Source organism: Cervus canadensis, chromosome 29, assembly GCF_019320065.1.
Source record: "Cervus canadensis isolate Bull #8, Minnesota chromosome 29, ASM1932006v1, whole genome shotgun sequence".
Classification (NCBI taxonomy): domain Eukaryota; kingdom Metazoa; phylum Chordata; class Mammalia; order Artiodactyla; family Cervidae; genus Cervus; species Cervus canadensis.
In genome coordinates this window covers 30,989,618-31,005,813 of record NC_057414.1, presented here as the reverse complement: position 1 = coordinate 31,005,813, position 16,196 = coordinate 30,989,618, and the positions used below count along the sequence as shown (strand labels likewise).

The window sequence follows — 16,196 nt, the reverse complement described above, 5'->3', positions numbered from 1 at the left end:
CTGGAGTGGGTAGCCATTTCCTCCTCCAGGGGACCTAGCATTGCAGGCAGATTCTTCACCTACTGAGTCACCAGGGAAGTCCGTTATTCTACTAGCCACTTGATAAATGCACCAAGGAGATCTCCAGTCTCTGGTCTGTGTGTAAAGAGCTTGGAAGTCCTTAACTGTCCTCACGATAAGAAAAAGAAACTGCATAAACCAAAGAGCAACAACTCTTTCCAGATCCATTAGAGATCTGAGGTCACAGGGCAAACTCCTGACTGAAACTAGGTAAGACAGATAGGTGGACAGAGACTCACAATGCCCCAGAGCAGAACTCCTGGGAACCAGGCCAGAGAGCAAGGCTTAAGCTGCAGTTGATGAATTATTGGTAACTCACCCCAGACAGGCTTGAAAGTTAACAAGTCCAGCAGGCCAGTCTTAGGGAAGCCCCCACACATTCTGAGTTTTACCTCCAGGAACCCCACCAGACTCTCACCATGAAGACAAGAGGAGCCTCCCCGCAGTCTCCCAGTAAGAGGCAGTGGAAAGAGGCATTTTGAAACATGTCTAGAACATTCTGCTTCCTTCACAAAAGCCTGCTCTCAAGGAAAACTACTTTTCCAGAGGCTACCTGACCAAGGGAAGGAATATTCAGCTGGTAGCCCCCTCCTGCTTTCCTGCTTCTCCTAAGGGAGGGGCCAGGGAGGAGCTGAGAAATACATATGAAGGTCCCAGGCCAGGGGCACAGAGTAACAGAGACTGAGACCTCATCAGAGGGTTATTAGAAGCTCCTTTGCTGCCCTGCTCAGCCCTCACCACATCAATAGGGCTCCTATAAAGTGAGAGGGGATTGCAGCTTTAAGAGCTCCAAGCGTCAGGCCCTATTTAAGGGAGAATCTCTAGGAAAATCCAAAGACAAAAACAAGGACACAAAAGGAAATTATAGCCTCTGACCCCACAGCTGCCGAAAAGAGTAAACACAGTCTGACTCCTGACCAGACAAATATAAAACCTCACACTGAAGGCATGTCTACCTCAGATGTTTTACTTGGCTTTCAACAACAAACTACAGGTATGATGAGAAGTGAAACATACATCCTGAAGAGACAGTGCAAGCATCGGAACCAGACTCATCAGGCATGGCAGATAAGTTGGAATTATCAGACTGAGAACTTATAACAACCTGGATAAACAGGCTGAGGGCTCTAGTGGAAAAGGATACCATGCCAGAACAAATGGGTAACATAAGCAGAGAGATGGGAGCTCCAAGAAACAACCAGAAGGAAATGCCAGATATAAGAAATACTGAAATAGAAGCAAAGAATGTCTTTGATGGGCTCACCTGAAGACTACATGTGGACAAGGAAAGAGTTGATGAGGTTTAAGAAATGTCAACAGGAATTTTTCAAATGGATAAACAAAGAGAAAAAAAAAAAAAAGAGTGAAAGAGTGAAAAGAAGTGAAAGAGAATACCCAAGATCTGGGAGACAATTACACGAGGTGCAAGATTTGAGTAATGGGGAACCAGGGGAGAAACAAAAAGAACAGAAGAAATATTTGAAGTAATAGCTGAGATTTTTCCAAAACTAATGACAGACCCCAAACAGCAAGTCCAGGAAGCTCAGAACACCAAGCAGGATAAATGGCAAAACAGCTACACCTGAACGCATCATACTCAAACGGCAGAAAATCAAACACACAAAAATCTTGACAGCCCGGTTGGAGGGACCTTACCTAGAGAGAAGTACGATAAAAATTATATCCAACTTCCCTTCAGAAACCATGCCAGCAAGAACAGAGTGGAGCAAAATATTAGAAGTGTTGATAAGAAAACCTTGACTTCTGTATCCTTCAGAGTGAAGTGGAAATCCTTTCTCAGACAAAGGAAACTGTAGCCAGCAGACCTGCCTTGCAAAAAATGTTAACAGTTCTCCAGAGAGAGGAAGAGGATGTAGGTCAGAAACGTGGGTCTATGTAAGGAAAGGAAGCACTTTAGAGGAGGAGTAAAAAGACATGAAATACTAGAGTGAAGCACACGGGTCACACCTCCCCTAGGAAGTCCTCCTGCCATAGCACAGCCCTGCCCCTAATACTCCAGGAGCCCCCGGCAAGGCCTGCTTCACGCAGTGGTGCGGGCCTGTCACTGTCTCCCCACAAGGCAGCGAGCCTGTGTCCCCAGAGGCAAGCCCATGGCTGTTCAAGATCCGAAGAAAGAACGGTAGCAAGGCACTCACACCAGAGGCTGGGGTGATGGTTAAATAGCACGTCTTTTTATCAGCAGTTCAGCAAGAAGATTCCAGTGCTGCCACTATCATGAGGCAGGGCTCACCCGCTGGATCGTCATTGCCCAGGTGTGGTTGCTCCTCAGGTCAAGGTGGGTGGACATCCTTGCAACACAGGCTGCTCCTTGATCCTGAAGGACATCTACCTGGAAAGAGGGAAATGCCCAGGGGTGCATGGAAATATGGGAAGGCCGGTGGGCAAGGCGGACAATGCCTCCCAAGCTCGCTGCACCCCATGTTCACAGAGCAGGACACAGGGGTGGGGAGGCCCCGGGGGAGGACAGCTGTTGTGTCTGGTAGAGCTGAGACGGGAGCCTGACTCCAGAGGCCTCTGCAGGCCTTGACTCCTTGGCCCTACTGACAGTTGCAAACCACTGACACTGCGCTTGCCACGTGCACGATGCCATGGTCCTCGAGGAATGTCCTCAAGTCAGGAAACTGAGGCACAGAGCATGAAGCAAATGCCCATGCCAGAGACGACGGAAGCCACCGTCTGCCCCTCAGAGCAGCTTCATCTCTGCTTCAACCAGAAGCATACCAGCATGCCCTCCTGTGGTCACTCGGGTATTCAGATGAGAAAACTAGACAGGGTGCCTTGTGCAGGAGCTGGCATAGAGTAAGTGCTCAATAAATGCCAGCACACACCTCCGTGGCCTTCCTCTCAGCGTGCTGGTGGTCACCCCATCAGCCCCCGCCTGGCAGGGGTGCAGCAATCTTCTCTGGACAGATGGCTCCTGGAGAGGCATCACCGGCCAATGGCCCACCACCACCCAGAACTGCACAAGCAACCACTGCCATGACCACGGGTACCACGTGCAGGCCAAGAGGTCACGTGACCCAAAGTCATGGCCCTAATCGGTGGCTGAGCCAAAACTGGTGCACCCTTGCTCGCACTCTGGGGCTGTGTGACCTCATGACCCAAAGTGGGGTCAGCAGACCAGCGACGGCCACGCTCAGGAGTGCCAGCAACTCAGAACTGCAGGCCCCACCTTGGCCTCGACTACAAGGCCCTGAGACCCCCCAGTGAAGAGTCAGAGACACAAATCTGACCTGGACTCTAAGCTCTTCCAGAAGTCTGAGAGGCGTGGCACGAGCCTCAGGCAGCTGCCTTCTCCCTGGCCGCCCTGGCCCCGGTGCAGCCCCTCGCTGGTATTCCCAAGCCCCCACCCAGCCTGGGAGCCGTCCTCTCTGCCCCACCCCTCCACTGTCGGCTCTCCCACCTGCTGCTCTCAGCAATCGGAGTAGGAATTTCTGTTGTGAAGCTCCTGAGAGATCTCATCTGAAAGATGGCATATGCTGCAGGGGACAGAGGAGAGGAGAGGCAAGGGAGACGGAAGGGCAGCAGAGCCCCCCAGAGCACAGAGCCAGACCATGGCAGCCCAAGCCTGGGCCCTGGAGCTAAGTCCTGGGAAGAGGCGCTCAGTACAGAAGGATCCCAGGCTTAGCCAGGCCCAGGGCTGGGGGTGGAGGGAGACCCACAGAGAGATCAGCAGTGTCCCCCCCCGGCACCTACCCCCAGTTAGAACACAAATGATCTGGTTCTTAACGCTTACCTTCGTCTCACCTGCTCTATCCGATCTCTCATGGCTTCGTTTCTTGCCTCGCTTGGCACTTGGAAGATACGGGTATGGCTGCAAAACATCATCAAGCATTGGGGTTCCCAGGCTCCTTTTCCACTAACCAGTCACTGTGGAACTGCCAGAGGTGGAATCCCATGGACCACAGTTCTGACTGTCCCCATGAGCTTTATAGCTGGTCCTCCACCCTCCTTCTATCAGTACCAAGAAGCATTCTATTTACTAAGTACCCCTGAGCCCCCCAGCGATCCCAGGCAGGTAGTAACTGTTCCTAAGAAGAGTCAAAGAGACAGAGAGGTTAAACACCTTTGCCAGAGCTATACAGTAGGTCAGAGGTCTTAAAGCTGAGGATTTGCCCCTTCTGAATTCCTCTCCCACTCCCCTACCAGCTCACTATGATCAGTATTGTGCATATTCACCATGGTTCAGAGATCCTGCCAGATCATTCTTTCACAGAGAGGCTGCAGGCTCCTCTTTGATGCTGTTTTTGTCTTATTGCACTGTCTGGATTTGCCTTCCTCAACACTGTCCACTTTGTGCCCTTCTCAACTCCACACCCCCACAAAACCTCACAGACCCTCCACTCCAGCAAAAGCAGCTTGCCCACTGAAGCCCCATTCCTGTGCCCTCTGGACTCCCCCATTCTTTTTTTTTTTTAATTGGAGGCTAATTACTTTAGAATATTGTGGCGGTTTTTGCCATACATTGACAGGAATCAGCCCAGGTGTACATGTGTCCCCCGTCCTGAACCTCCTCCCCCCACCTCCCTCCCTCCCCATCCCATCCCTCTGAGTTGTCCCAGTGCACTGGTTTTGAATACCGTTTCATGCATCAAACTTGGACTGGTCATCTATTTCACATATGGTAATGCACACGTTCCAATGCTATTCTCTCAAATCATCCCACCCTTGCCCTCTACCACAGAGTCCAAAAGTCTGTTCTTTACATCTGTGTCTCTTTTGTGGACTCCCCATTCTTGACAGTGCCTTCTGGGTCAGCTTTGTTCTAAGTTTGGGGTTTTCTGTGTGAATTCAGTGTTGATAGCGCTTATGAGGACCACAACCCAAATGTGCTCTGAAATATGGCTCAGACACAATGAAGCTGGCCAGTGCCCAGGGAGAGAGAGAGAGAGGACGGACAGCGGGGCTAGAGGACAGAAGGATGGCTGCCTCTGAGAAGAAGGGGCCACAGGGGCCAGATGGGGCTGGCCAAGTTGCTGGGCTCTTGCCTTTGTGGGAGGCCTCACCTGGCCCCTGCATGTCCAGTCCCTGCCCATACACAGATCAGCCCAGATGAACATCCTGCAAGGAGCCCAGGCAGCAAAGCCGAGTGGTGGAGCCGTGCACTGTACCCTCACAGGTGCTCCTGGTGAAGTCCCCAACATGTCCTTCAGTGCTCAGAGGCTTCTCCACCTAGGTCCTGTGTAACCTTTCAAATTGGGGCTTCATTTATGCTGTTCTGTCTTCCAGAAAGCCTAGCAAGCATCAGGTGGCCAGTACACCCCTGTCACATAATTGCATAGTCAGTGGTGCTTAATAAAGGGATATGTAACCCTGACCACGTACTTAATAAAACTGATAGGATGATCAAAGGGGGAACCAGGCTGTATTCACTGGTTTAAAATCTCCACAGAACATCCAGAGTGGAAAACGTCTATGTGGATAATTGACTGATTCCTGTCCCATGTCTCCAGAGCTTTAACCTACTTATGCTATGCCAAGGTCTAAAATCACCAGAGGACGGTGTTCATATTATCCAAAGCAGGGAACAACAGCAGCTAGAGCTGGTGGTGCAGCCAGGCCAAGAGCGGACAAGCATCCCACGTGCAGGGCAGTGGCTGGCGGTCAGTTACCAATGTTCGTGATTTGGGCCACCTTGGCAGGTTTCCCTTCCTTTCCTAGGGAGGACTCAAATTAAACCCTTCCTCTTAACACAATTCTTGAGCATCTGAATCCTCTTTTAAAATGCTAATGCCACTGGAAGGGGCAAACACAGGAAAACAGCATCCTGATGGATAGGACGCAAAAACACATTTCTTGAAAATTGTATCTTTCTTGATAGGAGAGAGCAAAGCTGGCAATGGGGGCATAGGAAGGAAACTGAGTGCAGAGATGAGAGGAGGAAGGCCAGCGGAATGCCACAAGGATTCTCCTGGGAGAGGAGGCCCAAGCGAACACATACCCCAGAAGGAAACAGGGAAGCATGTGCCAAAGGGGTGAACCAGTGCCAGGCCTCAGATTCCCTTGCCTGGAGTCTTAGCCTCTGCAGAGCAGGAAGGCGGGGAGCCAGGAAGGTGGGGAGCCAAGAAGGTGGCCCGGCCTGTGCAGCTGCATGGAGCTCAGGACTTCAGCCTCGGCCTGAGAAACCTCCTCTCACCTCTGGCCAACAGGAGGGTTTCAGCTTCTGCATTTTAAAAGCTTGCTTTCTTTTTGCTCTTTAAAGTGCAGCCACTTCTGAACAAATCAAGTGCAAAAATAACAGAAGTCTGAAATGTATTCAGAAGCAGTTAAGAGATGGTAAGCAAGCCATTTTCCAACCCCTCCAGTTATCTCAAAATTTAGGGATGAGCTGGGCTTTCAAGACAGCAAAAACGATCCTTTAAGGCCCCAAAGGCAGGATGCAAAACTTCTCAGCCAAAGGAGTCAACACCTCTAGAGAAGGACAGCCTTGGGTTTGTGTCAGCCAGGAATCCCGGAGGGGGGCTCGTGCCTTCTCTGCTTCACCCGCCCTACAGTCTGGCTCCAGGAAAAGAGATGCTTTACCTCCATCTTATGAACTGGATTCTTGTTCTCTCCTCCAGGACCTCTTGACTCTGGTTTGCTAACAAACCAGACTTTGAGAGGTGGTGCTTCACCTAGGAAATCCAGTGATATCCAGTAGTTACTGCCCAGCAAGGACTCCATGACCAGGGTACAGCCCAGCCTGGACAAGCTCCACCCACTAGCCCAGGACACTTGCATTAGGCCCACCTCCCCTTTCCCCTCCCCCCAGTCCCCAGGATGGGCGGCTAACAGGCTCCATTACCACATCTCTGGTCACATGTACATCTTGGCCTTGCATGGGAGGGAAGTTGGTGGACATCTTCTCCTTTATGTCCTGGGAAGCCTCTTCTTCAGTCTGAAAGGTGAGTGATTTCCTTCAGAGGGATTTCCTTCACTCATCTGGTCCCCAATCCTCCCTCCTCTTCCTTTTCCTTTTCATTCTTCCCTATCATAGCATACACATGCATATCCATACACATGCGCTATATTGCACAGTTCTGACACTAAGCCGTCTGCTGCTACAGTCCCATGGAATTCCAGGGACTCAGTAAGTCATGGGCCCTAACCCAAGGTCCTCCTGAGAAATCCTGCAGTAGGGGCCACCCATCTGAACCCCCTCCCCTCCACGCTTCAGAAGCAGGGTGGGGCCGGTGGTGACACCAGAGCATCTCTGGTAAGGAGACAGACTGGGTCCTCCCAAACGTGCGATGAATCAGACGCAGCACCAGGCAGGCTAGTGGGAAATGAACTTGGGTATCCCGGTTCTACGGAGAGAGAATAGCTCTCTACAACCTGGGCTACCCTGAGTCCCAGAGGAACCTTACCTTTTTCAACCAGTGCTCTACTACAGACACAGCCTCGCTCTCCACGACTTCCACGTCCTGCAACAAAGTGGTAAATCAACGCCCTCAGAATATGGAGAGACCCAGCCCTGCTCCTCTATCCATATCTAACATGAACTCTCCCCTCCAGAAGTGCCAGGGCTCAGAGCAGAGATGGTACCTGAGATACTCTCCACCCAGCTATCACCAGCCCCACTCACCGAGCTGACTTTGGGTGGGAAGGGGAGCCCGGCACCTTTCCGAGCGAGGATGTACACAATCCATGTTGTGATTATCATCTCTGCACTTATGCCAGGCCTCCTTCGTGGCTCCCTCCTTCCATTGAAACAGCCTGAGAACTCCCCTGGCACAAGGAGGTCCCTGGAGGGAGGCGCCTACCTGATTGGCTGGCCAGTGATGATGTGACAATGACCTCCTTTAATTTCCAGGGTCAGAGTGGGGACAGAAAACAAAGGTCTGGAAGTGTCCACCTTAGAGATGGCCATGGCTCAGAAATGGAGAGGTGGGTGTGGGCACTCAGAATATGAGCCTGAGGAAGGTACAAGGAGCAGTTACCAAATCATAGATAGAAAATTATGAGGGGTGGGGAAGACTTATGGCTGGTCACCCAGTCTTGAGCAATGCTGAAGCAGAAAGAGATTTGTGGCAAAAAAAACCTGGGCACTCTAGACATTTGTTCAAACCCTGCCATAGGCATTTCTTATCCTTACTCTTACAAACTGGGGGAGAAAGGGCTTATTCACCCAGAAGATGTCAAAAGATGGAGGAGCACACCTCTCAACAAGGACATTTCCTTTGTTTTTGTGTCTACTTTGTTTACACAAGTGATTCAGATCACAAAAAAATAATTCAAGCAATAAGAGGAATAGGGTATGAAAGTGCCATTTCTTGTGAAGGATATTTCCTGACTTTCCCAAGTCACCCACAGTAGACTGGCTAGGTAGAAGGTTAGTCAAGTGGAAATGAAACAGGGATCCTGTTACAATTGCAGAGCTGGGGGCAAACATTGACAGGGGCTCAGATCACTGTGATTCCCACCGAGAACCTTTACCAGGGAAGTGGTGTTCAGAATAGCCTAAAGCAAATGTTTAGCTGCTCTCAAAAGTAGTTGTAGCCTAACCCTGAGACTACTCTCAAGGCCTCAGAAATGAGGGTTGTAATCCTGTCTCTATCACTAACTTATCATGTGATCTTGACCCAATCATTAGCCCCTGTGGTCCCAGTTTCTTTGTCTTCACAATGAATACAATGTCTCTAGTTTTCTTCTAGCTCTAATAGTCTGTACCTGTTCTCATTCTCATTCTTCTGAAGAATATAGAAAACCTTTATCTTACTCTCTCCAACTTCCCTAAAATAGCTGCTATATCTCCTCACTCTCAAAAAATCACCTTAATTTTTTATCTTCTCTATTGATCAGAGTATGCTAGGCTATGCTGCAACAACAAGTAAGTCCCCCAAATGAAAGAGGTTTATTTCTCACTCTCAAAGCACAAGTTCAGGCCAACTGTGCTCCACGTGGTGACGTAGAGATCCAGGTATAAATCTGTCCTCTGGCCCCAAGCTGTAAGGATGTGACCTGTATGACTGCAGAGAAAAGAAAGAGAACACACGGAGGAATAAAATCACCTCTTCTGTTCTAGCCCAAAGGCTTCTGCTTAAATATGTGCTAGTAATATGACCCCAAACAATGCCAAGGGAGATGGAAGTTGTAAAACAAAAGATGAAATTATTCATCAACACCTCTGTTTCTGGCACTACCTCCTAAAAACTGTTTCCATCCTTACTGATGTAATTTTACTGTTTGAATCCCTAAAACATTAATGTTACTGAAAAATTAAAACTACATGAAAAGATACACTGAGGGAAGTTCCATCTTCTTCCCTGTCTCTTCAACCTTGTTCTTCAGAAGGATTTCATACATTTCTAGGCTGTACATCTGTGTTTATGTTTCCAAAATGAAACAGATACATAAATCTATTCTCACATTTTATTACTATGTTGCGAAATGCACACAGTAAAATATATAAATACATTCACAGCTCAGAAAAAAGTTTAAGTATATATATATATATATACACACACACACATACATACATATATATATATGTTTAACCACTACCCATATCAAGATATAGAACATTTCCAGCACCCCAGCAGGCCCTCAGACCCACAAGGAGACCAGCATTTTGACATTTATCACCATAAGTGTTTTGCCTAGTATCCCACTGTATTACCACAACACAAATTAACAAATTTACAACTTATGGACATTGGTGTTATGTCTAGTTTGATCCTTTTTAAGCTGATGCTGCTATGAATATTCTTATACTATGAATATTTGTTTGACATAAGCACTAAATTTTCTGCACATATACATAACAGTGGAGTTGCTTGATCATAGGCTTTACATATATTTAGTGCTAGTATATAACAAAAAGTACTGCAAGGCGGTTGTACCAACTACTGCCTATAATAGTTACTTCATGTTTCTGCCAGCATTTGTTACTGTCACTCTTTTAAAGTTTAAACATAAGATTAGCTCAAGATGGTGGAGTAGAAAAACATGAGCTCACCCCCTTCTTATGAAAACACCAAAATCACAGCTAACCGCTAAATAACCATAGACAAAAAAGTACTGGAAATACCAAAAAAAGATATCCTTCATCCAAAAACAAAGAAGCCACAATGAGACAGTAGGAGGGGTGCTATCATGATAAAATCCATTTCCATACCTACCAAGTGGGCAACCCACAAACTAGAAAATGATTATACCACAGAAGTTATTCCACAGAGGGAAAATTCTGAGTCCCATGTCAAGCTTCCCAGCCTGAGGGCCCTACGAAAGGAAGAGTCCCACGAAAGGAAGAGTCCCCAGAGAGTCTGACTTTGAAGCTCAGAAGGGTCTGATTGCAGAGCTTCCACAGGACTGAGCTCCACTCTTGGAGGGTGCACACCAAGTCTCATGTGTACCAAGACCCAGGGGAGAAAAGCAGTGACCCCAAAAAAGACTGGGCCAGACCGACCTGCTAGTATTGAAGGGTCTTCTGCAGAGGCGGGGGCCAGCAGTGGCTCGCCCCAGGGTTAGGGACACTAGCAGCAGCAGTTCTAGGAAATACCCACTGGCATGAGCCCTTGCAGAAGCCATTAACCCCACCAAATAGCCTGCAGGCTCCAGGATTGGATTTCCTCAGGCCAAACAACCAACAGGGTAGGAACACAGTGCCACCATCAGCATCTACCCATCAGCAGACAAGCCAGCTGAAGGTTTATAGAGCACAGCCCTGCCCACCAGAGGGACAAGACCCACTTCCAGCCACCACCAGTCCCTCCCATCAGGAAGCTTACACAAGACTCTTAGAGAGCTTCATTAACCAGAGGATGGACAGCAGAAGCAAAGAGAAGCTACGGTTCTGCAGCCTGAGGAACAGAATCCACAATCACAGACAAGTTGGAGTAGTGATACACAATTCAGATAAAATAGACTCTAAAATAATAAGGGTGTTACAAGTGATCAGGAAGGGCGCTATACAATGACCAAGGGATCAAGCCAAGAAGAAGATACAACAATTAGAACTATGCATGTACCCAATACAGGAGCACTGAAAGCCACAGAATACACATTCTTCTCATGTGCACATGGAACATTCTCAGAACTGACCACATGCTGGCCACAGAGCAAGCCTCAGAAAATTTAAGAAAACTGAAGTCATATCAAGCATCTTTTCCAACCACAACACTATGAGACTGGAAATAAACTACAAGAAAAAGAGCTATAAAAAGCACAGACATGGGAAGCTAAACAATATGCTACTTAACAACCAATGGATCACTGAAGAAAACAAAGAGGAAATAAAAAATTCCTAGAGACAAATGCAAATAAAAACAGTTATCTGAAACCTATAGGATGAAGTAAACTCAGTTCTAATAGGAAAGTTTATAGCAATACAAAACAAAACAAAACAAGAATCTCAAACTATCTAACATTACGCCTAAAGCCACTAGAAAAAGAAGAAGAAGAAATCCCTGAAGTTAGTAGAAGGAAAGAAATCATAAAGATCAGAGAAGAAATAAATGAAATAGAGATGAAGAAAATAATAGCAAAAATCAATGAAACTAAAAGCTGGCTCTGAAAAGACTAAACAAAACTGACAAACTTTTAGCCAGACTCATCAAGAAAAAAAGGAAGAGGATTCAAATAAATAAAATTAGAAATGAAAAAGGAGACATTACAACAGACAGCACAGAAATACACAAAAGATCATAAGAGGCTATTACAAGCAACTGTATGCCAATACAACAGACAATCTGCAAGAAATGAACAAATTCTTAGAAAGGTACAATCCCCCAAGACTGAACCAGGAAGAAATAGAAAATATGAACAGGCTAATCACAAGTACTAAAATTTAAATTATTTAAAAAATTCCCAACAAACAAAAGTCCAGGACCTGATAGTTTCACAGGCAAATTTTATCAAACATTTAGAGAAGAGCTTACATTTATCCTTCTGAAATACTTTCAAAACTTGCAGAGGAAGGAAAATTCCCAAACTCATGCTATGAAGCCACTATCACCCTGATACCAAAACCAGACAAAGATACCACAAAAAAAGAAAATTACAGGCCAATGTCACTGACTGCAGTCCATGGGGTTGCAAAAGAGTCAGATACGACTTAGCAGCAAAGTCACAATCACTGATGAGCACAGACACAAAAATCCTCAACAAAATACTAGCAATTCGAATTCAACAATATATTAAAAGGATTATATACCATGATCTAATGAGATTTATCCCAAGGATGCAAGGATTTTTCAATATCTGCAAATCAGTCAATGTGATATACCACATCAACAAACTAAAGAATAAAAGCATATCATTATCTTAATAGATGCAGAAAAAGCTTTTGATGAAATTCAGCATCCATTTATGATGAGAACTCTCCAGAAAGTGGCCTTGCAAGGAACATACCTCAGCATAATAAAGGCCATATAACAGCACACCTACAGCTAATATCATACTCAATGGTGAAAAGCTGAAAACATTTCCTCTAAGATCAGGAGCAAGACAAGGATGTCCACTCTCACCACTTTTATTCAATGTAGTTTTGGAAGTCCTAGCTATGGCAATCAGAGAAATAAAAGGAATTCAAATAGGGGGAAAAAGAAGGAAACTGTCACTGTTTGCAACTGACATGATACTATAAATAGAAAACCCTAAAGATGCCACCAGAAAACTACTAGAACTCATCAACAAATTTGGTAAAGTTGCAGGTTATAAAATTAGCAAACAGAAATCTGTTTCATTTCTTTACACTAAAAACAAAATATGAGAAAGAGAAATTCAAGAAACAATACCATTTTCCATTGCATCAAAAAGGATAAAATGCCTAGTTACAAATAAGCCTAACTAAGGAGGCAAAAGACACGTACTCTGAAACCTATAAGATGCTGATAAAAAAAAAAATGAAGATAACACAAACAGATAAAAAGAAATACCATGTTCTTGGATTGGGAGAATCAATATTGTGAAAATGACTATACTACCCTAGACAATCTAAAGATCCAATGCAATCCCCATTAAATTACCAAGAGCATTTTTCAGAGAACTAGAAAAGAAAACACTTAAAATTTGTATGGAGACACAAAAGACCAGAAATAGCCAAAGGAATCTTGAAAAAGAAAAATGGAACTGGAGAAATCAGGCTCCCTGACTTCAGACTATACTACAAAACTATTGTCATTAAATAGCCTGGCACTGGCACAAAAATGGAACTACATATAGATAAACAGAATCGGAAAGGAAACCCAGAAACAAACCCACGCGCCTATGATCAAGTAATCTGTGTCACAGAAGGCAAGACTATACAATAGGGACACATAGTCTTTTCAAAAAATGGTGCTGGGAAAACTAAACAGCTACATGTAAAAAATTGAAATTAGAACATTTTTTAACCCCATAGTAAGTAAATGCATTATCGCTAAGTAGTGTCCGACTCTTTGCAACCCCATGGACTGTGGCTCACCAGACTCCTCTGTCCATGGGATTCTCCAGGCAAGAATACTGGAGTGGATTGCCATTCCCTTCTTCAGAAGGTCTTCCTGATCCAGGGATCAAACCCCAGTCTCCTGCATTGCAGGCAGATTCTTTACCATTTGAGCTACAGGGAAGTCCTTTTAACACCATGCACAAAAATAAATTCAAAATCAATTAAAGACCTAAATATGAGATGACACACTATCACACTCTTAGAGGAAAACATAGGCAGAACACTCTCTGATATAAATCACAGCAAATGTCTTTTTCTATCCATTGCTCAGAGTATGGAAATAAAAACAAAAGTAAACAAATGGAATCTAATTAAACTCGAAAGCTTTTGCATAGTAAAGGAAACCAATAAACAAAATGAAGAGACAACCCACAGAATGGGAGAAAATATTTGCAAATGATGTGACCAACAAGCGGTTAGTCTTCAAAATTTACAAGCAACTCACGTGGCTCAAAATCAAAAAAGACAAACAGCCCAATCAAAAAATGGGCAGAAGAGCTACATACACACTTTTTCTCCCAAAGAAGACAAAGCAGTAATAAAAAGTCTGACTTACAGAGACCTATGGAGTTGGCTAGTTGCTCAAGGTGCCCCTAGAAGTGAAATAGATGAGCAGTTCACTAAATTCTTGCTTGATCTACTTAATTGAGAGAATTTTAGGACAAGCAAATAGAAGTCTAACTTAAATGATAAAAACAGCCATGGCCCTTTGATCAGTTCTGATTTAAGCCAGTGTACAGACCCAGAACTCCTTGAATTAGGAAAAGGTCAGATCTCCTTAAGGAAGGACGCTGCTACACCACAGAACATGCATGGTGTTAATCTTTCTCCCCGCCCGCCTCAAAGGGACTTACAGCCTTTTATCAGAGTAACTGTGCACAGAGGGAAAGGAGATAAACTTTTCAGGGATTACTGGATACTGACTCTAAACTAATTCTTTTTGCGACCCCATGGACTGTAGCCTGCTAGGCTCCTCTGTCCATGGAATTCTCCAGGCAAGAACACTAGAGTGAACTGCAATTTCCTACTTCAGGGAATCTTCCTGACTAAGGGATCAAACTCAGGTCTCCTGCACTGCAGGCAGATTCTTTACAGTTTTGGGCCACCAGGGAAGACAATATTGATTCTAGGAGACCCAAAAAGTTACTGTGGGCCCTGTGTCAGAGTCGGGGCTTGCACAGATCAGATGGTCAATGGAGTTTTAGCTCACATCTATCTCACAGTGGGTGCAGTGAGTCCCTGAACCCATTTTGTGGTTATTTCTCTACTTTCAGAATGTGAAATTACAATAGACATAATCCCCACATTTCTTCCCTAATGTGCAGTGCAAAGGCTATTATGGTAGGAAAGGTCAGGTAGAAGCCACAAGAACTGTCTCTAACTAGGAAAAAGAGTAAACCAAATGCAATGCCATGTTCCTAGAGGAACTGTAGAGGTTAATGCCACCCTAAAGGACCTGAAAGGTGAAGAAGCAGTGATTCCCACCACATCCCCATTCAACCTGTCTGTCTGGCCTGTGCAGATGACAGATGGATTGTGGAAGTTGGCAGTGGATTATTGTAGACTTAACCAGGAGCAGACTTCGACTCAGTTGCTGTTCCAGATGTACTTTGCATGAGCAAAGTAACACATTTTCTTGCACCCAATGTGTAGAAATTTATCTGGCAAGTACTTTCTTCTCAATGCCTGTTAGTGAAAACCACCAGAAGTAGCTTGGCCATTTGGGTCATGCGACCCAGGAATTCAGCGGTGCTTGAACTATCAGTGCTGGATAGGGATGCTGTTCAGAACCTCTGAAAGTCCCTACAGGTGAGTTACAGTGAGGGCCATTAGGACTTGGGAGAAAAGCTCTGCCTTCGTCTATGGACAGCCACTCTCCTTTTGATATACAGCTAGTGGGCCCTAGGAGAGACTGAATGCTTAACCGTGGACACCAGGTTACCATGTGAACCTGAGCTGGCTGTTGTCTGACCCACCAAGCCACAGAGCTGGGCATGCATAGCAGCACCCATCAGCAAACAGAAGTGATATCATTGAGAACAGGCCCAGGCAGGCCCTGAAGGCACAAAAGAGTTACATGGCTCCCTTGTCCATGGTCCCCACTCCTGGACATTGCCTTCTCTCCCAGTCTGCTCCAACGGCCTCTGGGGGAGCTCCCTACGATCAGCTGACACAGGGTGAGAAGATAGGCCAGACTTACAGGTGGTTCTGCACAACAGGCAGGCACCACCTGAAGGCTGCAGTGGTGCAGCCCTCTCTGGGACATCCCCGAAGAAGCTGGCAACAGGAAACTGGGCCCAGACGTAAACCTGAGACTCAGATGTACACCCCCACCACTTAACTCAGACCCCAGACACTGGTCAAGTTCTGGTGAGCAGATGGAGCCATCAGACGCCCGAGCACCCAGCAACCCCTGGATCAGACCCAACGCCAGCCCCTCAGGCAATTCCATGACCCCAAGGAGCCCCATGACAGGACACCCAGCCCTTGGGTGATTGCATAACAGGACGACAGTGGCAGCCCGAAGTGAGTGTGCCTGGCCCTCAAGTGGGGTCTGTGATTGGAACCCTAGCTCCTTGCGTGCTATCCCTGCCTATGAAGGCCGGGGTTGGGGTGTGATCACTGTGGCTTTGAATTGCATTTCTCTAATGACTAATCATGTTGAGGAGAGGCTGGGGAGGTGTTGATGGCCAGACCGCTACCACCC

The 16,196-nt window shown here is 46.2% G+C and overlaps 1 protein-coding gene across 2 annotated transcripts; it reads right to left on the bottom strand.

Moving 5' to 3' along the window:
• Window positions 1–2,233: 2,233 nt before the first annotated feature.
• Window positions 2,234–7,786, bottom strand: SPATA19 (spermatogenesis associated 19). Of its 2 annotated transcripts, none has more exons than XM_043452226.1 (7): window positions 7,646–7,786; window positions 7,428–7,484; window positions 6,866–6,958; window positions 6,604–6,695; window positions 3,818–3,895; window positions 3,485–3,560; window positions 2,234–2,406 (listed from the first exon to the last, which is right to left on the bottom strand). In XM_043452226.1, exons 1-6 carry the CDS (start codon window positions 7,721–7,723, stop codon window positions 3,494–3,496), a joined length of 465 nt encoding a protein of 154 aa, XP_043308161.1. In that variant the 5' UTR covers window positions 7,724–7,786; the 3' UTR covers window positions 2,234–2,406; window positions 3,485–3,493. The 2 variants fall into 2 exon arrangements, with proteins under 2 accessions (XP_043308161.1, XP_043308160.1); XM_043452225.1 differs by having other exon boundaries at window positions 2,346–2,410; window positions 7,646–7,751.
• Window positions 7,787–16,196: the final 8,410 nt, after the last annotated feature.

Coding starts and splice junctions, on each gene's coding strand:
- SPATA19 (XM_043452226.1), bottom strand. CDS start 7,723: ATGATAATCACAACATGGATTGTGTACATCCTCGCTCGGAAAGGTGCC. Junction 7,485..7,645: donor TCCCACCCAAAGTCAGCTCG/GTGAGTGGGGCT, acceptor ACTTTGTTGCAG/GACGTGGAAGTCGTGGAGAG. Junction 3,896..6,603: donor ATCCAGTTCATAAGATGGAG/GTAAAGCATCTC, acceptor GATGTTTTGCAG/CCATACCCGTATCTTCCAAG.